The sequence below is a fragment of the Gekko japonicus genome, unplaced genomic scaffold (assembly GCF_001447785.1).
Source record: "Gekko japonicus isolate JY-2015 unplaced genomic scaffold, Gekko_japonicus_V1.1 scaffold567, whole genome shotgun sequence".
NCBI classification, from domain to species: domain Eukaryota; kingdom Metazoa; phylum Chordata; class Lepidosauria; order Squamata; family Gekkonidae; genus Gekko; species Gekko japonicus.
This window is the reverse complement of record NW_015174858.1, coordinates 245737-270580: the sequence shown is the minus strand read 5'-3', so window position 1 is coordinate 270580 and position 24844 is coordinate 245737. Positions and strand designations below refer to the sequence as shown.

The window sequence follows — 24844 nt, the reverse complement described above, 5'->3', positions numbered from 1 at the left end:
CCTCTTCTCCTGCCTCCTCTTGGCTGAATGAGGGCTGGAAGCAGGGCGGCCGGAAGCAGGGGGCGGGGCTTCGTCATGTGCCCCGCCCCCTGCACCTCACCCGGGGTAACTGCGTTCCCCCGTGTTCCCCCCCGAAATGACCTCTGCCTGTAGGGTTATCAAGGCAAGAGGCTAACAGAGGTGGTTTGCCATTGCCTGCTTCTGCATAGTGACCGTGTTAGTCCTTGGTGGCCTCGCATCCAAATACTGACCAGGGACTGCCCTGCTTCACTTCCAAGACGTGACATGATTGGGCTGTCCAGGTCAGGGCCAGCAATACAAGGCAGCTTTATATGTTCTAAGCCATTTTAAGAAGACTTGCCCAGAACGATGTCTCAGTCAATAGAGATTACTATTTGAGCAGGGTTGCCAAGTCCATCTTCCACCCCCAGCGGGGGACTTTGGGGGCGTTCCTGGAAGGGGTGGGGCATCCTCAACGTGATGACGTCACGTTGGGGACGTCTGCCACCACCCCCCACCCGGCCGTGCGCTGGATCTCCAGAAACAGCAGTTCCCTGCACTTAAAGTAGCCAGCAGCCGGCGTTTCCCCTTTAAGAGAAGCTGCGTTTCCCTTTTAAGAACGAAGCTGGCTTTTCCCTGCAAGCTTGCGGAGTTTGCGCTTGGGATGAAACTCGGGTTGCACACCCTTAAAGGGAGAGAAATGGGTGGCAGTGGGTGTTGGGGGTGGGGCTTCCCCCGCCGGCCATCTGGCTGGTGGCGGGTAGAAACCCCCCAAAAAACGGGGGACCCCTGGCAAACCGGGGAGTTTGGCAACCCTAGAGCAGACCTAGGACTGTTGTGTTGGAGATTTAACTTTTACATTTGCTGGCGCTTGACTCTTTATTCTCAAACTAGGGAGTATTTTTTCCAATGGAGTTCAGATATATGTATCAAGACTATTTGAGTTACAACGTAATTCACATTTTTAGTGGCATTATATACTTGAAGTTGTGACTGGATCAGTTTTTCTATTTTCATTTTGCATAATCAATGGATTTACTTTTTTACTTTACAATTACTGAATGCCTATTTCACATTTTATTATTTCATAAATGACAGAGTTCTATATTTTCAGACATTGCTAAGTTAACATTTTTATGTATATATGTTGAGATTATATCCTGCTTTTTTATAGTCCAAGAATACCTAAGGTGGCATTACATCAACAAGATAAACAATCATGCAGAACCATCAGGCCAATAAAAAAGAACACTGTCTAGGATAATCACTTTTAAAACTGGGTTTTAAAATATAATGAAGTAAATCAGTAGTAGAAATAGTAGCTACTAATGTCTAAAAGAGACAGGGTATGTATGCTTCATGGTGGTGGGGTAGGATAAAGATATATTGAGGGGGCTGCCATAACACAGTTGGAAATCTAAATATGAGCCTAACATGCTTAAAGCTGCAGTCCTAAACCCTAGAGACCAGTACATTGCTGTGGACTCTTATCCTCCGCTGCCTCAATAGGGAAAAGAACAGGCAACTCCAAGGCCATGAGAAAGTAGCGACTGCATTGAAGTCTCGCCAAAGTTCCATCTCCAAATCTCCAGGAATTTTCCAACCAAGAGTTTGCAGCCTTATGTTCACAGATGCTCTGCTTCAAGTGCCCCCACCATTTGAGGTTAGCCAGGTGATAACCTGAGAACTGGCCTTCTCAGTGGTGACACCAAAATTATGGAATTTCCTCCACAGGGAGATTTGTTTACCCCCCCCCCAAAAAAAAAGTCTTCTGCCAGTGGGTTCAGATCCCACCAAGAGGTTTGAAATAAAACAAAGGGTGTGGATGTAAGGTATCGCTTACATTTCAGCCAACTAGTAGCAAATTAGGAGGACATCATCGCAAAACTCGAACCTATATTTCACATGTATGCCATAGAGTCCACCCTCCAAAACAGCCGTTTTCTCCAGGGCAACTGATCTGTGTTGTCTGGAGACCTGTCGTAATTCCGGGAGGTTGACAACTCTTCTGGCTCCATGCATAAAGTCATATAGTACATATCAGGAAGAAATGCTTTGCTGCCATTGGTTTTCTTTGCATGAAGAAGCATTCAGTCTTGTTAGCTCCCTCCTGTAATCCTAAATGGTACAGACTGTGGTACAGCCCAGAGACAGATTACTAGGCCCCAAGCGCCAGGATTTCACACTGGCTGAAACTAGGGTTGCCAACTCCAGCTTGGGAAATTTCTGAGATTTGGGGGTGGAGCCTGGGGAGGACAGGGTTTGGGGAGGGGAGGGACCTCAGCATGTTATAATGCCATAGAGTCCACCTTCCAAAGCAGCCATTTTCTCCAGGGGAACTTATCTCTCTTGTCTGGGAATCAGTTGTAATTCTGGGACATCTCCAGGCCCCAGCTGGAGGTTGGGAACCCTAGCTGAAATGTTATAAACCACATGCAGCAAAGTGACTGATTATTGCTTTGTACCCTTCAGATCGCAGTCCTCTGTACCTTTACTTAGGAGGAATTCCAATTGAACCAAATACAATTTGTGGATAGGATGGGGCTGTCAGGCTGCAGTCCTCAGGACACACTTTTTAGTAACCCCCAATGAATGCAAGATGCTTTTAAATAAAGTTGCACGTATTGGATCTTTCCTAAGCCTAGTCCCATGTCTTTACTGGAGGGGTATCTGTAAAATGTCCACCGCAGTAAAATCATATTTGAATCCATTCCCTACATCTGTAGCTGTGACTATCCCACCTGAGTAATTACCCAGTATTAGAGCGCCATCAAAAATGTTTATGTATTTTCTCTGTTCATCCAAGAAGAAGATGGATTGCCATGGTAACACCATCACAGAAGAATAGGTCAATTTTTTATCAATATCCCTCAGGCTTTTGCTTTTAGAGTTTGCTTAGAAAGCACCACTGGAATAAAAAAGCAAAGCTTTGCATTTTCGGGTTAAAAGATAATCCGATCAGTGGGTAAATTAGTACCAGTGAATAAGCAAGACTGAATTGATAAAAGCACTGGTTTTACATAGGTGCTCACGTCAAGGTTTAATGGGGAAAATCAGGATTGATGTACAGTAAGATGTAAATGAAATATGGAAATTAATTCTCCAGTGCTTACCATTTGCATAAAAGCCAGGCATAATAAAAGCAACAAAGGGACTTCAATGCTCATTGTACAAAGAAATGGATCAGAGGAAATATTAACATATTTTTCTAAGAAAATTTAGTTATTTTGTGATAATGTTAACAAATATTAATTCGAGTGTAGTGTAGGCCCAGACCAAACAGAATGAAGATTCATTCAAGCTGCAGGGTAATTACTACAGGGTAATTACTAAGTGTGTCATTACTTTTCCCTGGATTACATTAGGGCACAAGTCTCCATGCAGTTCTCCTGTGCAAGCATCATTTAAATGAATGTGACTGGGTAATAGTGCATCAATGCTCTTGCTCAGTTTCTATTCATTTCACTGGGAGTTTCAGGGCTATATGACCATTTTCTTCATGTGCTAATACTGATGTGGAATCCAAAAGAATGAGTACAAAGGGGGGGGTATATAAATGCTATCTGGACCATGCCTACAAATGGATGTTCAGGTATGATCCTCAGAACATAGCAACTTTTAGGCAAATGTGGCTTTTACACCAGCTCTAACTATTCTTTGAAAAGGAGGAGGAGGAAGTTGGATTTATACCCCGCCCTTCACTATCCAAAGGAGTCTCAGAGCGGCTTACAATCTCCTTTACCTTTCCCTCCCCACAACACACAGTCACCCAGCGAAGTAGGTGGAGCTGACTGAGCTCTTTTGAGAACTGCTCTTTCCAGAACAGTTCTGAAAGAACTGTGACTGACCCAAGGTCACGCCAGCAGCTGCATGTGGAAGAGTGGGGAATCAAACCCAGTCCACCCTCATAATCACTACACCAAACTGGCTCTTTGTAAGATCTAGCCACAGTTATCCATGTTCTGATCACACCCAGGTCAGAATATTGCAATGTGCTGTATGTGGGACTGTTTTTGAAGGTTTTTTTGAAATCTGAAGAAAGCACTGAGACTGCTGGCCAGTGAAGGCTATAGGAACATATCATGCTGGGGGTAAGAATTCAAATGCTGATGATTCTGCCATTTAAATCTTTAAACTAGGTGATTTCCCACAAGCGCTGCTCCGCTCTTCTCTTTGGCCCGATGGTACGTGTCAATTTCACACAAGCTACTGCGTGACCGCATTTTGCCCTGCAGCTTCGTGCGATTTTTCCTGCGTCTACTCAATCCTGTTTTTTGAGGATTGAGTAGACGCGGGGGAAATCGCCCGAAGCTGTGGGGCAAAATGCGGCCGTGCAGCAGCCTGTGTGAAATTGACACGTGCCATTGGGGCAAAAGGGAGGAGTGAGCGCAGAGCAGCGCTGGTGGGAAATCACCCTAGATAAGGGTATCTTAAAGGATTATCTGCTTCTATATGAACTTGAGCAACAGCTGAAATTTTCAGAAGGCCTTGACATGTGTCCCACTTTCAGGTAGGTGGTTACAATAGATAGGCCTTTTCTGATGGGTGTGGGGGGTGTCATATCTGAAATGCCTTCCCCACAACCACTCATCTGGCACCATATTTGTTCTGTTTTATATCCAGATATTTGTGTATTGCTAATGGTAGTTGTCTGTCTGTGTTTAGTTGCTATCATTTTGATCCTTTAGGTTTATACATATCAGCACCCTAACTGATTGTTTTGGTCTTTTTTTTTTTTTTTTTTTTTGGTAAACAAATTTTTTATTTTCTCAGGAATACAACATATAAAACATTTCATTCTATCAATTGTCTACCCCATTCCCAGTTCCTCCCCTCCCTCCAATGGCTTCCCACAATGCTTCCACCCCTGCTCCAAATTACTTCATATCATCAACAATATCAGTTTTTCATCATTACAATCTAAAGATAACATCGTTTGACTTAATATTGATCTAAACATATTAAGTTTTGTTTCACATCCCAGTTCTTTTCCAGATAAATTTTAAAATCATTCCATTCTCCAAAAAACTCATCGTCTTCTTTGTTATTCAGTTTTTTTGTAATCTTATCCATTTGTGCCATGAACAGAACTTTTTGTATCCATTCTTCAACCTCTGGTACCTTTTCTGTCTTCCAAAACTGAGCATAAATCATTCTCGCTGTCACTATCAGGTACCAGAGTAAAGTTTTTTTAGTCGTATTGACTTCTTCCATTTTGAGTCCCAAAAGCAGAATTTCCGGTGCTTTTTTAAAAGAACATTTCAGTATTTTTTGCATTTCATTGTGGACTTTTGTCCATAAGTCTACAGCTTTCTCACAAGTCCACCACATATGATAAAATGAGCCCTCATGCCTCTTACATTTCCAACATTTGTTTGACATATTTTGATTCATATTTGCAATTTTCTTAGGTGTCATGTACCACCTATACATCATCTTATAACAATTTTCTTTAACATTAGTACATGTCGAGATCTTAATAGAGTTTTTCCACAAATATTCCCAAGTTTCCATATCCACTTCCTTATTCATATTAATAGCCCATTTTAACATTTGTTCTTTAACAGTTTCATCTTCAGTATACCATTTTAACAACACCTTATACATTTTAGAAATATTTTTTCCTCCTCCACTCTCCCATACCTTTTCAATTTCATTTTTTTCCTCTCTAAAACCATAGTTTTTTTTGTCAGATCTAAAAAGATCATAAATCTGCATATATTTCAACCACTCATATTCATATTCAATTTCATTCTGCTTTTTCATTACCCACTCTGTTCCCTCTTTTTTAATTAAATCTCTATATGGCAACCAGTCTCTACCTCGCTGTCTTGAGTAAGATATCAACACTTCTACTGGTACAATCCACAATGGTCTTAAGTCACTCTGGTACTTCTTATATCTTGTCCATACCATATACAAAGCTTTTCTCACCAAGTGAAGTTTAAAAAAACTGTCCATTTTTATCTTGTCATACCATAAATATGCATGCCAGCCAAATCTACAATCATGCCCTTCCAACCCCAACAATCTGTCATTTTCAAGCTTCACCCATTGATCCATCCATGTTAGACAAACCGCTTCATAATATAGTCTAAGATTTGGCATTTGTAGACCTCCTCTTTCTTTGGCATCACAAAGTATTTTCATTTTGATCCTTGGTTTCTTGCCTGCCCAAACAAATTTTGACAACTCTTGTTGCCACTTGGCCAACAAATCCGTTTTATGCAGAATTGGTATTGTTTGGAACAGGAACATCAAACGTGGTAGGACATTCATTTTTATAACTGATATTCTTCCCATCAGTGATAAGTTCATTTTATCCCATTTCTTAAAATCTTGAGTCAGCTTAGTCCATAATTTCTCATAATTATTCTTATATAGGTCTATATTTTTTGCCGTTAATTCAATTCCAAGGTATTTTGTTTTTTTAACTACTTCACATTGTACCAGTTCTTGTAGTTCCACTTGTTTTTGTTTGATCATGTTTTTACATATAAGTTTTGTTTTATTCTTATTTACGTAAAAGCCGGCCAATTCTCCAAACTCCTTTATTTTTTGAAAAAGCAATGTCAATTTTTCTGTTGGGTTTTCCACCATAAACATTACATCGTCTGCAAATGCTCGATATTTGTATTGGTGTCCTTTATGTGTCAAGCCCTTTATTTCTTGATCGTACTGTATTTTTTGTAAAAGTATTTCCAATACCCAGATAAATAATAACGGTGATAACGGACAACCTTGCCTTGTTCCTTTCTGTACTTTGAAGTTATCTGTCAGTTCTTTATTCACATTTATTTTAGCTCTTTGTTCAGAATAGATAGCTTCAATACAATTTCTAAAATGTTGTCCCGCTTCAATCTTTTCCATCATCTGGTGCATAAAATTCCAATTAAGATTGTCAAAAGCTTTTTCTGCATCAACAAACAGAAAAGCTACTTCTTTTTCTGGGTGCTTTTCATAATATTCAATTGCGTCCATTACTATTCTTACATTGTCTCTAATCTGCCTTTTGGGTAAAAAGCCCGCTTGATCTTCAGAAATTACCGTTTGTAAATAGTTTTTCACCCTTTCTGCAATAATTTTTGCAAAGATTTTATAATCGTTGTTCAAAAGAGATATTGGCCTGTAGTTCTTTACATTTGTTGAATCTTGTCCTTCCTTTGGAATCAAAGAAATAATTGCTTCTTTCCATGAGTCCGGCACCTTTTTGTTTTCTCTTATTTCGTTGGTTAAAGCTTCCAGGACCGGGGAAATTTCTTCTTTCATCTTTTTGTAGAATTTCGCTGTAAATCCGTCCGGCCCAGGCGCCTTCCCCAACTTTGTCTCTTCTATTGCCTTCATCACTTCTTCTTTTTGAATTGGACCATTTAATAAATCTTTGTATTCCTTACTTATTTTTGGTAGTGGAATCTCCTTTAAATATGTTTTAATCTTCTCAAGATCAACTCTAGTTGTTTGGAATAGTTTAGCATAATACTTGAAGAAACATCTCTTTATTCCATTAGGATCAACGAACTCTTTTCCATCTTCTATTATTTTGGTTATCATTCTTCTCTCTCTTCTAGCCTTAAGTTGCCAAGCTAAGTATTTTCCCGGTTTGTTCGCCCCTTCAAAAGATTTCTGTTGTAACTTCTTTAAATTCCAATACATTTCCTGATTCCAAGTCTCATTCAGTTGTTCCTTCAGCAACTTTAATTCTTTAATAATTTGCTTTTTTCCAGGCTTCTTTTTTAATTCCTTTTCTTTCTGAGCAATTTTTTCTAACACTTCTGTTTGTTTTTGAAGTTTTTCCTTTTTTTGCTTCACGTTTTGCGAGATGAGAATTCCTCTCATCACCGCTTTATAAGCATCCCATACAATCTGTATCGGTGTTTCTTTATTTAAATTTTGTTGAAAGAATTGTTTCGTTTCTTCCTTTAACATCTCAATTACCGTTTTCTTATCCAACAAGTCTTCATTAATCCTCCACAGAAAGGGTTTTTTCCTTTCTGTGGAACTCCATACCACCGGATTGTGATCTGAATTACATCTTGGCAAAATTTCAGTCTTATGTGTTTTCATTGATAATTCTTCAGACATCCAAATCATATCAATTCTGGAAAAAGAGCAATGTCTATTGGAATAAAAAGTAAAGTCTTTCTGCATCGGGTTCCATTTCCTCCAAACATCTTCTAATTTTTCTTGCTTAACTAATTCAAAAAAATTCTTTGGCAATTTTCCGCTGAATTCGTTGTCCTTTTGTGGTTTTCTGTCTAGACGATCTATTGTCCCATTAAAGTCTCCGGCCATAATAACTTGCTCATAAGTCAATTGTTGTAATTGGTCAGTTATATCCTTAAAAAATTTTTCCTTTGCTCCATTGGGTGCGTACACGTTGATCAACAATGTTTTTTTCTGCTGAATCATTAATTCCACACCCACGTATCTGCCATCTATGTCCTTAAAAATTTCTGTAGGTTGTAACTCCTTCTTCACATATGTCACAACTCCTTTTTTCTTGTTTGAGGCCGCAGAACAAAATTCAATTCCAAATAAAGCATTCTTTAAATATTTTATATCCTGTTTTCTAATATGTGTTTCTTGCAAGCATATCACGTTGCATTTCTGTTTCTGTATCCAATGATTGATTCTTTTCCTCTTGTTTGGTGAATTTAATCCATTAACATTCCATGACAACAATTTGTACTCCATTATGCGTTTTATTTTAAAGTTCTCCAAAGACGTCCGCATTGTCCGCCTTAAATTTATAAAAGTCCATCATCGATCTGATCTGAATCCTCCCACCTTGATACGTAAAGGATAAACCTTGTGGAATCTCCCATCTATATCTGATGCTCAAAGCTCTGAGTTTGTCCGCCAAGGATTTATACCTTTTCCTGTCTTGCAGTATTGTTCTTGGGAGTTCTCTCATCACCATAATTTTGTTTCCCTCTATTACAAAAGGGACGTTGAATTGCTTCTTGAATATCTGGTTTAAGTTCTGGGTCTGAGTCGGCTCTTTTCTTGCCTCTCCTGGTCTCCGTCTTGGCGATTTCTTTCCAATTCACAGATTCGCAAAATAAAGCACTCTTCTAGATGATAAGATTTAGTCCTCCATGCCTCTCTGTTTACGCTTTCCAAAGACCCTTAGAAATATATTAAAAAAGCAAATTTAGTTGAAGTCCTCCTCAAAATGTCGGGCGCAACTTCTCTATGGTAATTTCATGTAGAGTAGGTCAAATTGATACTTTGCAGGCCCTTCCTTCCGCATACAACTCACTTCCGGTCCGGCACCTTTAAAAGTTCCACTGTCTTCCTTTCGCTAATGCCCGTCTAGGAATTCAACTTCCTGGATGTTTCACACGGACCTCTTTCTTTGTGACACCAGCCTGCTCTTCCCACGCTATTGTTCGTGAGTTTCGATTTTACAGTTGCGCACACGGCTCCATCTTCACCACAGGAATGTTAAACAATAAGCGTTTTTACAGTTTTTAAAGGCTTCAATCAACTTTTTTCTCTCCGGAATCGGATTTCTGGGATTTACTATTCATTTTCCGCTCAACCGCTTAATTCAAATTGACTCCAAACTCAGTTCAGGTAAGCGGCACGTTTTTGTTATCTAGCACGTTCAAAACGGGTTTCGCATTGTTTCTTTTAACTCACAGTTGTTGTCCTTCTTCAAAGAAGTCTGCTGACGAAGAATTTATGCCGGTAATCCGGCTCGATCGGCCACTATAGAGTTGCTTGGCACTTGCCTTCTTCGTGGGAGGAGGTCAAAGCCCAATTCAGCTTCTTCCGAAGCTGGATTACGCCAACCTCACACTCCCTCTAGGGCGCTGCTGCCTGCTTGTCCCCCCCCCTCGCTGGGGAGTGATGCGTTGGGCTGTGTATTGCCCAAACTGTCAAAAGTGGCCGTCGCTCGCTTCGCACGATCGCGAAACGCTTCAGTCCTCCATCTTAGCCAGACCGGAAGCCCTTTTGGTCTTATTGGATTTGGAAATGATGGTTTTATGCTGCTGATTTTAAGCTGTGGTTCTAGTGTTCATTTGTGCAGCTTTTGTGAGGGTGGTTGATTTTATATTTTTTACTGTTGTCCACTTCTTTTCCATTTTCGTGACATGCCTCAAAAGATTTTAGCTGAGAATGTGGGATAAAAATGAATGTTTTAAATAAATTGTTTGAAAATCCATTTACTGGTTTGAAAATCTGGTTTGAAGATCCATTTGCTGCATATGTAAAAATGTAAAGGTGGACTATAAATAATATAAATATTTTAAAAAGTATTTATGTCCAGTGTTTTAGCGCTGTTCAAATGATCAATACTATGCAGTGCCACATCTTAGTAATATTTGTTGTTCAGCTAGGCAAGCATCAAGTAGACCTGACATGTTTATAAAAAGTGAGCAAGACTGGAAAGTCCAGTGGAAACATGATAAAATAGTCTGCCTCGTTCTTGTGATGTGGGAAGTGTCAACATCAATTAATGAGTCTGTGCATCAAGAGACAAATGAACACTTTGAGATCTATAATTCCCCAATCCAGTGATTCCTCAGAATCTCCTACAAGACTACGGTCTGTGTTTATTCTTTACTTGCATACTAGTTCCCCAGTTGCAAATTTCCCCATTTATTCCAATGGTAGGCACAAATCTGTGTTCACAAAAGAACATGAGTAAAGAGCTGCCCTTCTGTTCAACCACATGGGGAAACTTCTCCTTTTGGAGTTCTGTGTGCACACTGGAGCATAACTAGAATTCTGGATAGGGAGCAAGTGGTGTTTAGGGGGCTAAGGTGATAAATTTTAGAAGATGATGCAGGTATTTTGTTGTTCTCAGTTCACCCATCCATGTATTCATTTGTATCCACGCTACATTTTATGGCTTTGAGTAAAGGAAAGGAATAAAGTAACCAAGGGAAGGAACATAAATGTTTCTTCAAATCTGTGACTGCGAATGTGAATGAGCTGTGGATTGCAAAGTGCTGCTTAATTTGACTTTTCTTTGGGTTCAGACAGTCAGAACAAAGATTGCTCATCTCTGCCCATGAAATGGAAGCATCTTTTTTTCGTTTATAATACTAATACCAGAGCAAGAAGACCCCATTTAGCACAGCAAAACTGAATGGAGGAGCAAAGGTCTGCTCTTCTCCCTTGTTTTGTCCCAAGGCTAATTGAGGCCGGGCAAGTCTGTGATTTGCATTTTATGGATGGTGTGAAGAAATGCATTTTCACCTGAAAGGCTGGCAAGGAGCAAAGCCTCCACTTTGCTTTTTACCAGTTTTTTTTTTGCTTGTACCTCAGCCCACCTTCATGCAAATGCTAATGGCTTCCCCCTTCTTCTCCCCCCTTTCTTCAGGCAGGGAGGAGAGTCTGGAGGACTGTAGGCTAGAGCAGCTTCAGGGATAATCTCCTGGAAGGAGCTGGAGGAAACATTTCTTTCACCGGGGCTGACTGGGTCAAGTGGGAGGGGAAACAGATGTGATAAAATCTCCTTGCAAGAGAAAGGCACTCTCTTTCTTTGGGATGCTGCATTTAGGAGAACTCTGAGCTGAGGTCTGCAGGCAGGCAGCCATTTTGATCATGTGCTCACCTGGAGAGCTGAATGAAGCTTCAAGGTAATGGTAATTTTGTAGAGAGCTAGATCTTCTTAAAGCTAAAGAGCCTATCCTATATTTTAACAGCTGATAGGGCATGTATAGAAAAAAGGGACAGAGGATTTGTGTTTTCACCAATTTCTTTTATATTCCTTGCTCAGTCTGGTGCTGGGCTAAAAGTATACTTGTAAACATTTTCTTTTTAATAAATGATAACTTTTGATGCTGGGATGTTTCTCTATACCACATAGACCTCCGCCATCTTGAACACGCTATCTAAAGAGGGGGAGTCAGGGGGAAAGCAGGCAGTTGGCAAGCGACTATTCCTCCAAGGGCACCCAAGGCAGTAATCTGTCCCCACGGTGACCAGGCATTGGGCAGTGGGAGACACTGAGCAAGGCCTCTGAACTTGGAAGGGAAGCTGGGAGTCCTGATCCTCTCAGCAGGGAAATCCCTACAACAATCAGGTGGTGGTGGTGGTGGCAAGCTACCCTAGAGAGAAAGAAAAGCCCCTCCAGGGAGTTGGGAACCCCTAGGAGGGCAGGACAGAATAGGGTCTGCAGGTACATCCTGCCACAGATGGACTGAAATGTTCTTTGACCAGTCACTTGTGACCCATATCTTGACTTGGGCTATAGCTCAGAAATGTATTCCAACCATTAACTTCCAAGACTAAGGCCCCGGCAATAAAACTCTCACTAAAAACTCTTCTAGCCACACCCTTCTGATAGACACCACAAGCCCTGTGATTTGCAGAATAGAGTGATTTATTTATTTAGAAACTTCATATGGAAATATATCTCCAGAAACTTTCTTGAGGTGACTTAAAGGTAAAGGTAAAGGTTCCCTTGCTCGAAAGCCAGTTGAATCTGACTCTAGGGTTGCGGTGCTCATCTCCGTTTCAAAGCCGAAGAGCCAGTGCTGTCTGAAGACATTTCCGTGGTCATGTGGCCAGCATGACTAATCACCAAGGTGCACGAAATACTGTTACCTTCCTACCAAAGTGGTACCTATTTATCTACTTGCAATTTCTTGCTTTCGAACTGCTAGGTTGGCAGGAGCTGGAACTAGAGACAGGAGCTCACTCCGTCTTGCGGCACCCGGGTCTCGAACTGCTGAACTACTGACCTTCCACAGCCTGCAGTTCAGCGTCTTAAACATTTGAGCCACCGCAGCTTACAAATGTGACTTACAAATGCATTAAAAAAACAAAGCCATCACAAGGCAAACATTAAAAAAAACAGGTCAATGCCATCCAAGCACGATCAGTAAAAACCAGGCATACTTTAGCACAAATTTCTCCCTACCCACTTCCCATGTAATGGGCAAATTTTAAAAACTACCCAAATGGTGGATCAGACAAAAATCTATCATGTGCCTCACTGTGCCCAACAGTAGCCCAAGCAGACGTTTCTGAATAGAGCATGAAGACAACAGCCCTTCCTGATGGTTAATTCCAGAGGCTGGATAGAAAGAAAAGTTGTCACTGAGAGGCCTGTAGCTTCTGTGAAACTATTTTTCAGGTCCTCTAAACCAGTGAGTATTGTAAGTGACTTGAGCCTGTCTCAGAGATAAGTGATCCATGGCATTAATTCATTTTAACACAGACATCATTTCTCTCTTGTCGATAGCCATGTAGCAGAAAGGGTTGAATGTTATAAGTGTAATGCACTCCTCCGCTCTTACAGGAATTACTTATCTTATGGCGATATGAAGATGGATTTAGGTGTCTCAGATTCTCCCACTGTGTGTTGACATTTGGAATTCACAAGAAACTGTGTCATCAGAAGATGCCCTCATTCTATGATGAACTTCTAGGCTACTGTGGCTTTAATTAACAAGCATTCCTTGTGGGTTCTTCCTGTATTTTGCTTAATTCATATAGCGCACAACATGACTGTGGGCAGGGCTTTAAAAAAAAAGAGAGAGAGAAGAGGTGCCAGAACTCTCAAGAGGGAAATGAAGTTTTCAATATGTATACTGAAAACTCATGAACTTCCAAACATTTTTAAAAGAATTTTGTCTAAGAGGTTCCAGAACTCCATTCTGGCACGTCCCCCTCCCCAAAGACCTGGCTGTGGGAATGTGGCCAATAAGTAGGGTGTCCAGCTCTGGGTTGGAAAAGACCTGGACAATTTTATTTATTTATTTATTTTGGGATTTATATCCCGCCCTACCCATACGGCCCAGGGCGGCACCATATGGCCCAGGGCTGGAGCCTGAGCAGGGCAGGGTTAGAAGAAGGAGGAGGAGGAGATTGGATTTATACTCTGCCCTCACTCGGAGTTTCAGAGCGGCTTACAAACTCCTTTCCCTTCCCCTCCCCACAACAGACACCCTGTGAGGTAGGTGGGGCTGAGAGAGCTCTGACAGAAACTGCTCTTTTTCAACAACAGCTCTTGTCAGAACTATGACAAGAAGCTCAGCAGGAGCAGAAAGTCTCCCAAAGATCCAATCAGGAGACAGCAGGGACACAATTTGAAATCTTGGGCAGTCCCTAATCTAGGGATGCTAACCACCAGTCCTTCAGTTGTCCCCCTGTAGGGTGATCTTCAGTTCTTCTTCATAAGAGCCAGTTTGGTGTAGTGGTTAAGTGCGCGGACTCTAATCTGGGAGAATCTGGTTTGAATCCTGCACTGGCTTCCAAATTGTTTCCAGGTTCAGTTTGAGGAACTGCTTTTCAGTTGTTCAAGCCCCAAGCTTGAGGGGCGCCTCCCACTGTGGGAACCCCTCAAGTGTTTATGATCCACCAATCAGGCCCACCTTCATACTCCATCTTTCATATTGGTAAGGCTGACTTTAAGAAGCAGTGATTTTTCAGTCATCTTTTGATCTTTCGGTAGTGAAGGGTGGGGTGTAAATCCAATCTCTTCTTCTTCTTCATAAGGCTGCACTATAGACTTTGAGCAATACCGAGGCTAGGTCTGCGGGCTTATATTCCACCTGTTCTGAAACATCTGCACTGGCTTCCAAATTGTTTCCAGGTTCAGTTTGAGGAACTGCTTTTCAGTTGTTCAAGCCCCAAGCTTGAGGGGCGCCTCCCACTGTGGGAACCCCTCAAGTGTTTATGATCCACCAATCAGGCCCACCTTCATACTCCATCTGTCATATTGGAAAGGCTGACTTTAAGAAGCAGCGATTTTTCGGTCATCTTTCGATCATTAAGAGGGTTTTTTCGAGGGAAGCGGTACACTGAATGGAGGGGCTGGAACCTTTTCCTGCAGTCTCTTTTTAATCTAACCATTCCCCTGCTGCTTTTTCTCTCTGGAGTTCTGTATGCCAGTCTGATGCGCAAACGGCTGGGGTGAGTGGTAGTACAGGGGAAAGGGCAGGCAGGAAAATACTTAAGCATGTTCCCCTCTTGTCTACTGCTTTCGTTCTGCCCCCGCCCACCCCATTTTCGATTGGCATGATACAAAATTGGGTGCCCCATATTTTCCCTTAAATAGTTAATTCTTCCCCAAAAAATCTCTTTTTTAAAGGAAAGCAGCGCTTTGAAATTCTACTCAGTTACAGCCTTGACCATGTTAAAAGGTACTGTTTGGTTTTTCAACTAGGATTCGCGGACTTGTGAATAAGACGAACATTTTGAACGCTTTTGACTCTGCTCTTTCACAAGCACAGAGAAGCAAACGGCAAAGAATTCAAGCCTCATTTGTCTATGCTTTATTGATCTTAGGACACAGCCGGTCAGGAGAGATATAGGACAATTACTACAGCCTACTATCGGGGCGCAATGGGCTTCATTTTAATGTATGACATCACCAATGAAGAATCCTTCAATGCTGTGCAGGACTGGTGAGTAGGACACGGGAACAAAAACTGCTGGGCGATCTGCGTACTCATTAGTGTTGTCGTTCCAAAAGCTCTCAGGAAGTGACTTTCTAAGAATTGCTACTGTTTCTATCTTGCTAACATGAATTTGACTTTGAGAATGTTTTGCTTTGGATCCCTGTTTCCTTCCACATCAGTGGCAAACTTCTAATGCTTCACCTTGAAAGCTCACCAACTCTTACTGCATTCAGAAGACCTATTCAGAAGACCATCTCAAAGTTGTGGTTACAGGGGGGGGGGGGGGGGGGTTACCTGTCGGCACATGTTGTCAGCCTTATTGCTGAGCAGCTTTGAGGGGTTTGTATCGGAGAGAAAATCATATTGGAGGAAAGGATTAACTATCCCATTCCTTTTAGTGACAGTAGGTGGGATTTCACACAACTGCTCTAATGTGGCCCCGGTCACACGAGAGGTTTTGGGCTGGGAGAGGGATGGATCAGGGGCACAGCAAACGGGCATGATCCCACTGCAACATCTGGGAAGCGTTGCGCACCTGTCCCCGATCCGGCCCTTCCGCCCAAAACACGCAGCAAAAATAAACCACCTACCAAGGTGGTTCTTCTGGCAAGGCCGCATCAAGGCCGGCCGTGGGATCGCCAGCGCGTCCTTTCGCCGGTGCATCCTCAGCTCCTGGCTGAACTGCGCATGCTCAGACATGCGCAGTTCAGCAGCCTCCCGTCGCTGTCTCCTTGGTTTTCCCGGCATCTGATCATGCCGGGGAGCAATTGCGCCGTGGCTCACGGGATCTGTATGATCCCGCCGCCATGTGCCTATTTTGGTGCGGATTTTAAAAGCCGCACTTTTGCCCGACTTTTTTCCCCCGTGTGGCAGGGACCTGTGAAAACCAAAATGTCCCGGTATCCAGTCACACAGAGGGTTGTCGACTCTGGCTTGAGATATTCCTGGAGATCTGGAAGGGGTGCCGGGGAAGGTCAGAGTCTGGGGAGGGAGCTCAGTGGGGCAGTGGCGCCATAAAGTCTGCCCTCCAAAGCTGGCGCTTCCTCTATGGGAACTGATTTGTGTAGTGTGGCGATCAGTTGTGATTCCAGGAGAATTCCAGGATCCACCTGGAGGTCAGTAACCCTGCTTGCACATCTCCTGTGTAATGTGAAGTTTGTTCCCAGTTCTGATTGTACACCCTCTCCTGGCAAGCCACGGTTGCGGGATAACCCAATAATTTAACAGAGGCTTCCTTTCCCACATTCCTGCATTCTGTTTGTCCCAGGAGGCATAATGCCTGTGCTGGGAAAAGATCATGCTTTCAGCCCCGCTACGTATCATTCATTGGGCACTCTGCATCTTGTTAATATTTTAACATTTGCACTTTTGCTTTGCATGGATAATTTATTGAAGTAAATCAAATGCCCTCCTAGCAGGGACAAGCTGTGGAGACAAGCAACACCAGGGCATGTTACAATGTGAGTGTTCTGGAGAACACTAAGATGGCCACTCAGCTTATTGTTCTCTCTTTTTCCCTTGCATGCACTTGCACTATTTCCTGTACTCTCGCTGTTGATAACTGCATTTCTTTCAGGGTTTGGGAGCTGGGCAGGCAAATAAGGATTTTGACAGAAGTGCAATTTGCAACAAGCAGAAGTGGTAGTAAGGATTAAACAGAAGGGATTTATAAAGCAAGTTGAGCAGAGTGGGACAGCCTGAAGTGAACAATAAGGCTAGACCAGGGATGTTGAACATAAGGCCCAGGGGCCAGAACTGGCCCATCCAGGGCTCTTAGGCAGCCCGCAAGAACAGGAGACTGCTTGGGGGGGGGGAGTGGGTGGAGCCACTCTGATTATGGTTTCAACATGGCAGAACAACCTTGTCTGCAGCAGTCAAGCAGCATGGGAGTGTCTGCCCAGTGCTGTACCACTGGCTCTCCAGTCTGCCCATATGGGTTTTCCTTTCTACCTCCCCTCCCAGCCCATGAGGCCTTGCAGTGAGGATACACCAACTCGGAGCTTACCAGCTGCTGTCCTTTGTACAGTTTATATCTCCAGCACCTGGCATTATGTTTTAGGGCACACATAGCCCGGCCCGACAAAGTGACATTTATGTCAGATCCAACCTTCGTAACAAATGAGTTCGACACCCCTGGATTAGACTACCAGAGAGATCAGATTGGACAAATCAGGAAAGCTGTTTCCTAAAGGAACCCCCTAGGTCCTAAAGATCACTTCGTAGGGGGTGGAAAGTGCCATTAAGTCAAAGCTGACTTATGGCAACCCCATAGGGTTTTCAAGGCAAGAGGCAAACAGAGGTAATCTGCCATTGCCTGCCTCTGCGTAGTAACCCTGGACTTCCTTGGTGGTCTCCCATCCAAATTCTAAGCAGGGCTGACCCTGCTTAACTTCCAAGATCTGATGAGACTGGTCTAGCCTGGGCCATACAGGTAAGGGCACTAACTCATACGCTGCCATTTTAAGGACTCAAATACATAAGGTATCTTAAATGCCCTCCTTAAAATGTAAAGTATACATGTAAATAAGTGGGTTAGCTAATGCATTGCTGTGTAAAGCGGCAAAGAACACCACCCATGTGCATCATGCAGATTTGTCTGTCAAGTGCTGTCATTGGCTGTATCTCTCTGTTGGGTGTACATTCAGTGGCAAACCTACTTTAGAGTCTGCAAGATGTAGGAAATGGACCTGCCAAAGTCAGGTTTGCAAATGCATGTCACGCAGATATGCTCATCGGGGAATTGTAATTGGACATCCTTCCCTGTCAGTGGCAAAATCCAGTTTGCCAGTGTGTGAAATGACCCCTACAGGATTTAACCCAAAAGTATTACTGTCACATCCAAAGCTATACCCATATCGTTTAAAAGAAAAATGTCTGATGAGAATCTGAATATTTATACTTCCTCAAGATTTTACATGGTCAGAAAGATCCATACACACCCAATGGACTCCTCCTCAATTTCTCCATGGATGGTGTGTTGGATTCCAGCTGTTCAAATCTATGCAATGCTCAGAGTTTCTTGTGTATTTTTTTAAAAATACAGTTTAGAGCAAACTATAATAGCGTTTATTGTCCTGTTACTGTTTTGTTGCCTGATTGTTGTTGTTGTTGTTTTTACATGATGCATTCTTGGTTTTTCATGTTTTCACTTAACAAGAGACAAAAGCCAAAAAAATAATAATTGTGCAGAGTAAAACTGAATAAAATTCGACAAAGAATTATGATAGTCTTTTGCACACTACACTTTTCCTGTTTTGAGGGGATGTTTTGTTTGGCATCTACATGTCCAGTTTTTCTCAGGGAGACAGAAGTATATGAAAACATTTCAGCAGAGTAGTTCTGCTCAAAGTTTTTTCTGTAAGCTGGATAAAAGAAGCCATTTTGTACATTCCCTAGGTAATAGACTGACATAGTAGAATTCTCTGGACTAGACCATTTAAGACTCCAGGATCGGGGGGGGGTTTTGTAATTTTGAAAGTTACTCTTCTATAAACCTGTCTTTCAACTACATTTCTTTCATCACAAGCTTCTTGAGGTATGAGCAGTCTTAGCCTGCTCAACAGTGCTTAGTTCTTGTGGCCCTTTCTTACATGCCCAGAGAAATACCGATCACCACTTTGGGGTCAGGAAGCAATTTTTCTCCAGCCCAGGTTGGCCAGAGACCCTAAAGGTTTTTTGTCATCTTCTGGGTGTGAAACAGCGGTCACTGGTGGTGTGGGAGGTATTTGTGAATTTCCTGCATTGTGCGGGGGATTGGACTAGATGACCCTGGAGTCCCTTCCAACTCTATGATTCTATGAACATTTGGGCCTTTTCAGTAATGACCTCATCCAAAACTTCATAGAGGTAAAGAGCTTGGCTACCCTGTCAGCCTTTAGAAAGGCCTGTGAGACTGTGCTCTTAGGCCATTTGTTAATTAATTGTTGGTGTTTCAAGCCAGAGGTTTACTGTTGATGCTTTCTAAGGATTGTTCTACTGACCTTACCTGTTTTATTGCTGATTTTATTGTGAACTGCCTTAGGCCCGCTTTGCAGATGAAAAACTGGATTATAAATAGTCAAATAAAATATCAAACTGCCTGCATGAAATAGGCCAGCAGGTGTAGTGGTTAAGAGTGGCGGACTCTAATCTGGAGAACTGAGATTCCCTACTCCTTTACATGAAGCCAGCTGGGTGACCTTGGGCCAGTCACTGTTCTCTCAGAACTCTCTCGGCCCCACCTACCTCACAAGTTGACTGTTATCAGGAAAGGAAGGGAAGGATAGTATCAGCCACTTTGAGACTCCTTAGGGTAGAGAAAGGGGGGTATAAAAACCAACATTTCTCCTAAACAATCACAACAACATAGCTATTCTAAACCTTCATATAACAGTTCATTAATTTACAGAGTGGCAATGGGAACATCACCTTGTGGCCTATAGCCCTTCCAAAAGGGTGCAGACCGCCAAGAATGAGGGTAAGTTCCTGTTTGTGGGGGGTCTATTCCACACGTGTTTTGCTCCCTGCAGTGAGATAGGCTGGAAATAAATTTGTGTGATATCCAATTGACCACTAGAGGGAGCAAAACACATGAGGAACTGGGGGGGGGAACAACCCCAAAGATGCAGGAACCTACCAGTGAGTAAAATGAGAATGCAGAAAAGACTATAGGCGTGGTTTTAAAATTATTTATAAAAATTTGGTCACACTAGCTTGAATTTGTCTCTCTCCTGCCCCAGATCTGTTGTTTCCCTCTAACTGTCCCATCCTCACTCATGCAGAATCGTCATTTCAGAAGTTTATCTCTGTTTTCGGGTGGCATCCCATAACAATCAGGCACTTCCAGCCTTGACTCTCCACTGAAAAATGAAGAGTCAAAACAGAAAAGGTTTCTTCATAACAACAAAGAGATAGTGGAAAACAACTCTGAAGTCATTTTGTTCTTCACAAGGCAAGAAACTACCAAATCCAAAGGTCATTGGGCATCAGTCACATTAAAGTCAAAAGTCAGCAGGCATCCATCACAACCTTAAGCTTGGTGGCTGCATCAGAACTGGTCATTACCCCATGTCTCGGTTCTGGCCACATGAAGTGAGCACCATTAAGCAGTAATCAATAGTTCACATGAAAGTCTGGCTGGCACAGTGCCCCATGTCAGGAGGAGGTAATTACCACTACCAGCCTCCACTACCAGCATCGCCTGCTCCTGATCTCTGTTTTACTCCTTCCCTTTTGTAACCAGTAATTGTTTTCAATGAGCTGAGACTGCAACAGTAGTGGGAGACATAAAACTGCTGCCAAGGTCTGTGAGAATCGGAAAAGTTAAAGAACCCTGCAAATGACAATCCTGCATTCTAGAAGTGTGGAAAGAGCAAATAAATCTCAGAGGCCTTTGTTGGCGTTCAGTTAGACAAGGCACAAGAAGACAATTTTGCCAATTAATCTCTCTTTGCATCTAATGAGTCAAATCCTCCAGGTCTACCATACATACTCATTGTCCTCCAAAACCAAGCTGCGCATGGCCAATCTGTGCTCAGTATGGATAAGCTTTAACTCTTTTATATCCCAGTGAAATCTGTGAGAAGGTTTAAGCATAGGCTTAGGGCCAAACTACAAGTGATGGCATGCAGGGATCCATCTTGTGACCGCCAACACCATTTTAAAAACGTTTGTAGTTCTTTGAAAATTGCCATGAGGCCCCAACCTGGATGAGGCACCTGGCTGCCCAGCAGCTTTTGTTCCATCATCCCCCCCCAGTGCCTTTTCAGGTGCAGAAACAGGCATGGCAGGGCACATCCGAGGGCCACTGCATGCCCAATCCAAATCAGGGCTTCATGGCAATTTTTAAAGAACCACAAATGCTTTCAAAATGGTGTCAGCAGCCACGAGATGGATCTGTGCTCAAGTAAATGTTAGTCAGAAAGAGCAGTTCTCGAAAAAGCTCTCTCAGCCCCACCTACCTCACAGGGTGTCTGTTGTGGGGAGGGGAAGGGAGAGGAGTTTGTAAGCCGCTCTGAGACTCCTTCAGGTAGTGAAGGGCGAGGTATAAATAAATCCAATCTCTTCTTCTTCTTAAATATATTTATATGTAGCTCTGCTAAAGAAAATCAAAGGCAGTTCAATATTAAAATATACAATTAATTTAAAAAATCACTGTGAAATCAAATTCACTATAGAAGCAGTATCAAGCAATTAAAGGCCTGAAACAGAAAAGATCATTAAAACACATTCACTAATGACCAGAGGACTAAAGATCACCCTTAAAATAAATCACAAGAGCAGAAAATAAGCAATAGCAAACACCGAGGGGCATGAGCAAGAGATAACAAAACTAACAAACTGCAAAGGCCTCGGCAGCCAAAGATGTTTTAACCTGGCAATGGATGAACATCAAATGCGGTGCCTGGCAGAGGGTTCCAGATAGGACGTTCTCTAATCAAGGTGCCACAGTTGAGAAGATCTTGTCCTTCGTAGCCTGTGGTAGTTCACAGGTTTAAATAATAAGAGCCAGCAGTTTTACAGTGAGTTGGAGATGAGCTGGCAGCTGGTGGAGCTGTTTAAAGGTTGGCAAGATTGCCTGTAGCTTGCGATTGTTCCGCAGCCTGACTGCTGCATTTTGAATGCAGCTTTTGGACTTGTCCTCCAACATTGCAATAATCTGACTTTGAGGTGACCAGTGCATCGACAACTGTGGACAGATCTCATGTGGCGGCGTAAGGCTGAAGCTAGTGAATCAACCCAAGATGATTAAAGGTACTACCCATTACAGATGAAAGTTGAACGTCCGTCTGTAAGCAGCATGGATTACATCCCCCACCCCCCCTTTTGCAGGACTAGCTGGAATAATCTTAACCGTCTGCTGAAGAATTACCCCGACTGATGCACTCTGTAATTTTCAGCTTCCTATGAAATATTCAGCAAGCAAACCTACAAACTTGTTTAGGTCAAACTCGGGGCACAAGACGACTGTGGATTCATGCTGTGAATGAACTCCTCAGCAGCTTCATCTTTTAAAAAGCAGACCCCAATTTGGATTGGGACTACGGTCTGGGGTGAACCCCCCCACCCATGTGGTCTTCCTAAATTGAAAATTCTAGTGTGGTATCGTGGATAGAGTGGCAGACTAGGACCCTGTGTGACCCAGGTTCCAATCCCTACTTCTGCTATGGAAGGGTGTCCTTGGGCCGGTCACAAAGCCTCAGCCTGGCCTAACTCACAGGGTTGTTGTTGTGAGAAAATTAAAGAGGGGAAAGCTATGTTCTAAGCAGCTTTGAGTCTGAACTGTGGGGAGAAAAGCAGGGTATAAATAAATAAATGAATGCAAATGGAATGTATTCCGTAGAGCTGCTGGGGGAACCTGCGGGTCTCCAATGAAGCAAGTATCCACTCTGTGGGGCAATTTCAAGTCAGGTAAATGGTAACGGTGTGTGTGTGGAGGCTTAATACGTCTCCCACACGGGACAGCCCCAGTCTGAATAGGGTCCCTCGTGCCCACTTTTTAAGAGAGAAAAGATGCTTGGAAGTCCATTCAGGGCACTGGCGGCATCACATGGAGTTTGTCCCTCAGGTAGAGTTGCCAGGGAAATTCCTGGAGATTTGGGGGTAGAGCCTGGGGAGAGGGCAGTTCAGAGAGGGGAAGGGATCTCAGCAGAGATGTGGTTCCACAGAGTCGACCCTCCGAAGTTCCCTCCAGGGGAACTAATCTGCAGATCAGTTGTGATTCCAGGAGAGCTCCAGGACCCACCAGGAAGACGGCAACCCTACCCTGAGGGCAGCTGTGCAAAAGGCTGCACAGACTTATGCTATCAAATGTGATCTGAATATATAGTTAAAGTAAAGGTAAAGGTTCCCTTGCTCGAAAGCCAGTCGAATCCGACTCTAGGGTTGTGGTGCTCATCTCCGTTTCAAAGCCGAAGAGCCAGCGCTGTCCAAAGACGTTCCCGTGGTCATGTGGCCGGCATGACTAAACACCAAGGCGCACAGAACGCTGTTACCTTCCCACCGAAGTGGTACCTATTTATCTACTTGCAATTTCTTGCTTTCGAACTGCTAGGTTGGCAGGAGCTGGGACTAGAGACGGGAGCTCACTCCGTCATGCGGCACTCGGGTCTCGAACTGCTGAACTACCGGCCTTCCACAGCCTGCAGTTCAGCATCTTAACCACTTGAGCCACCACAGCTCCTGAATATATAGTTAAGGGAATATAAATCCAAAGTGGCTCTCTTACAGAGGTTAGTTCAGTTCCAGGCTTACCCTCCCCCTTTTAAAATGAAATTGGTCTCACGTTCCCCTTCTTAACAACCATTCTGCAAAACACACACACACAAAACACCAATTTTGAGTGTGACTATAGACCTTTTCACGGCTGATATGGCTTTCAAAACTCTGCGTATATATATAAAAATGACACTAACGCCTCCAGTGCTGAAGCAACATTTAGTGGCGCTTGCCTTGTCTACCAACAAAACCTCCAAACATTTACAGAATTCAGGCAGAACAGAAAGTTTGCAATAAAATATTTATTCCCTATGCTCTTTCCCCAAATGGATTTAAGCGGAGTCAATCGAAGAACAGTCACAATAAAGTTCCTGTGGCATAAATCACTTTGGAGCTGCAAAGCTGTGTGAGAGATTTCAGAGTGTGATTAATGTAGGCAACCAGAAGGGAACAGGGCCCAGGCAGCATCCATTTAATTTATTCCTCATGTTTATATCCCACCCATGCATAAGATTTTTATTCGTTGCAACAACCCTTTGAGGTAGGATAGACTGAGAAAGACTGACTAGCCCTATGCCACCCAATGAACTCAATGGCCCAAGTGGAAGTTTGAACCAATTTTTAAGAAGAAGAGAGAATAAGAGATTGGATTTATACCCCGCCGTTCACTACCCAAAGGAGTCTAAGAGCGGCTTACAATCTTTTCCCTTCCCCTCCCCATAACAGACACTCTGTGGGGCTGAGAGAGCTCTGACAGAAACTCTTTTCCAAGAACAGCTGTGCCAGAACTATGGCTTGCCCAAGGTCATCCAGCAGGTGCAAGTGGAGGGGTGGGGAATCAAACCCAGTTCTCCCAGATTAGAGTCCACACACTTAACCACTACACCAAACTGGTTCTTTAAATATTTTAATGGAGGGTTTTTTTTGCCAATTTTGATAGAATAGTAGGGATACAATGCTATCAATAAATAAGTGATGTATTCCTGGATTGCTCCCTAATGTAGACCTTGTAGGGCAGGGGTCCCCAACCTTTTTGAGCCTGTGGGCACCTTTGGAATTCTGACACAGCGTGGTGGGCGCAATTACAAAATGGCTGCCACGGGCAGCGGAGAAAGCCATATAAGGGGTGACTTCAGTCACACAGTGAAGATCCTTCTGCTGTGCTGGTAGCTGCTTCCAAAGAAACATTTTTAAAAATCTACACAGCCAATTAAATCTCCAGTAGCAAATCAGAAGCCCCACCAGGCCCTACCCACTTTCTAGGCGCTAGAAAAGGTGTCAGC

At 43.0% G+C, this 24844-nt stretch overlaps 1 protein-coding gene across 1 annotated transcript in view; it reads left to right on the top strand.

Annotated features, from left to right (window-relative positions):
* LOC107121670 (ras-related protein Rab-3C) overlaps nucleotides 1-24844 on the top strand; it is a 167054-nt gene that overhangs the window by 65574 nt on the left and 76636 nt on the right. Inside the window, exon 2 of the mRNA XM_015424635.1 lies at nucleotides 15253-15371. Within this exon, the coding sequence (XP_015280121.1) occupies nucleotides 15253-15371 (119 nt within the window). The remainder of the gene's footprint in view (nucleotides 1-15252; nucleotides 15372-24844) is intronic.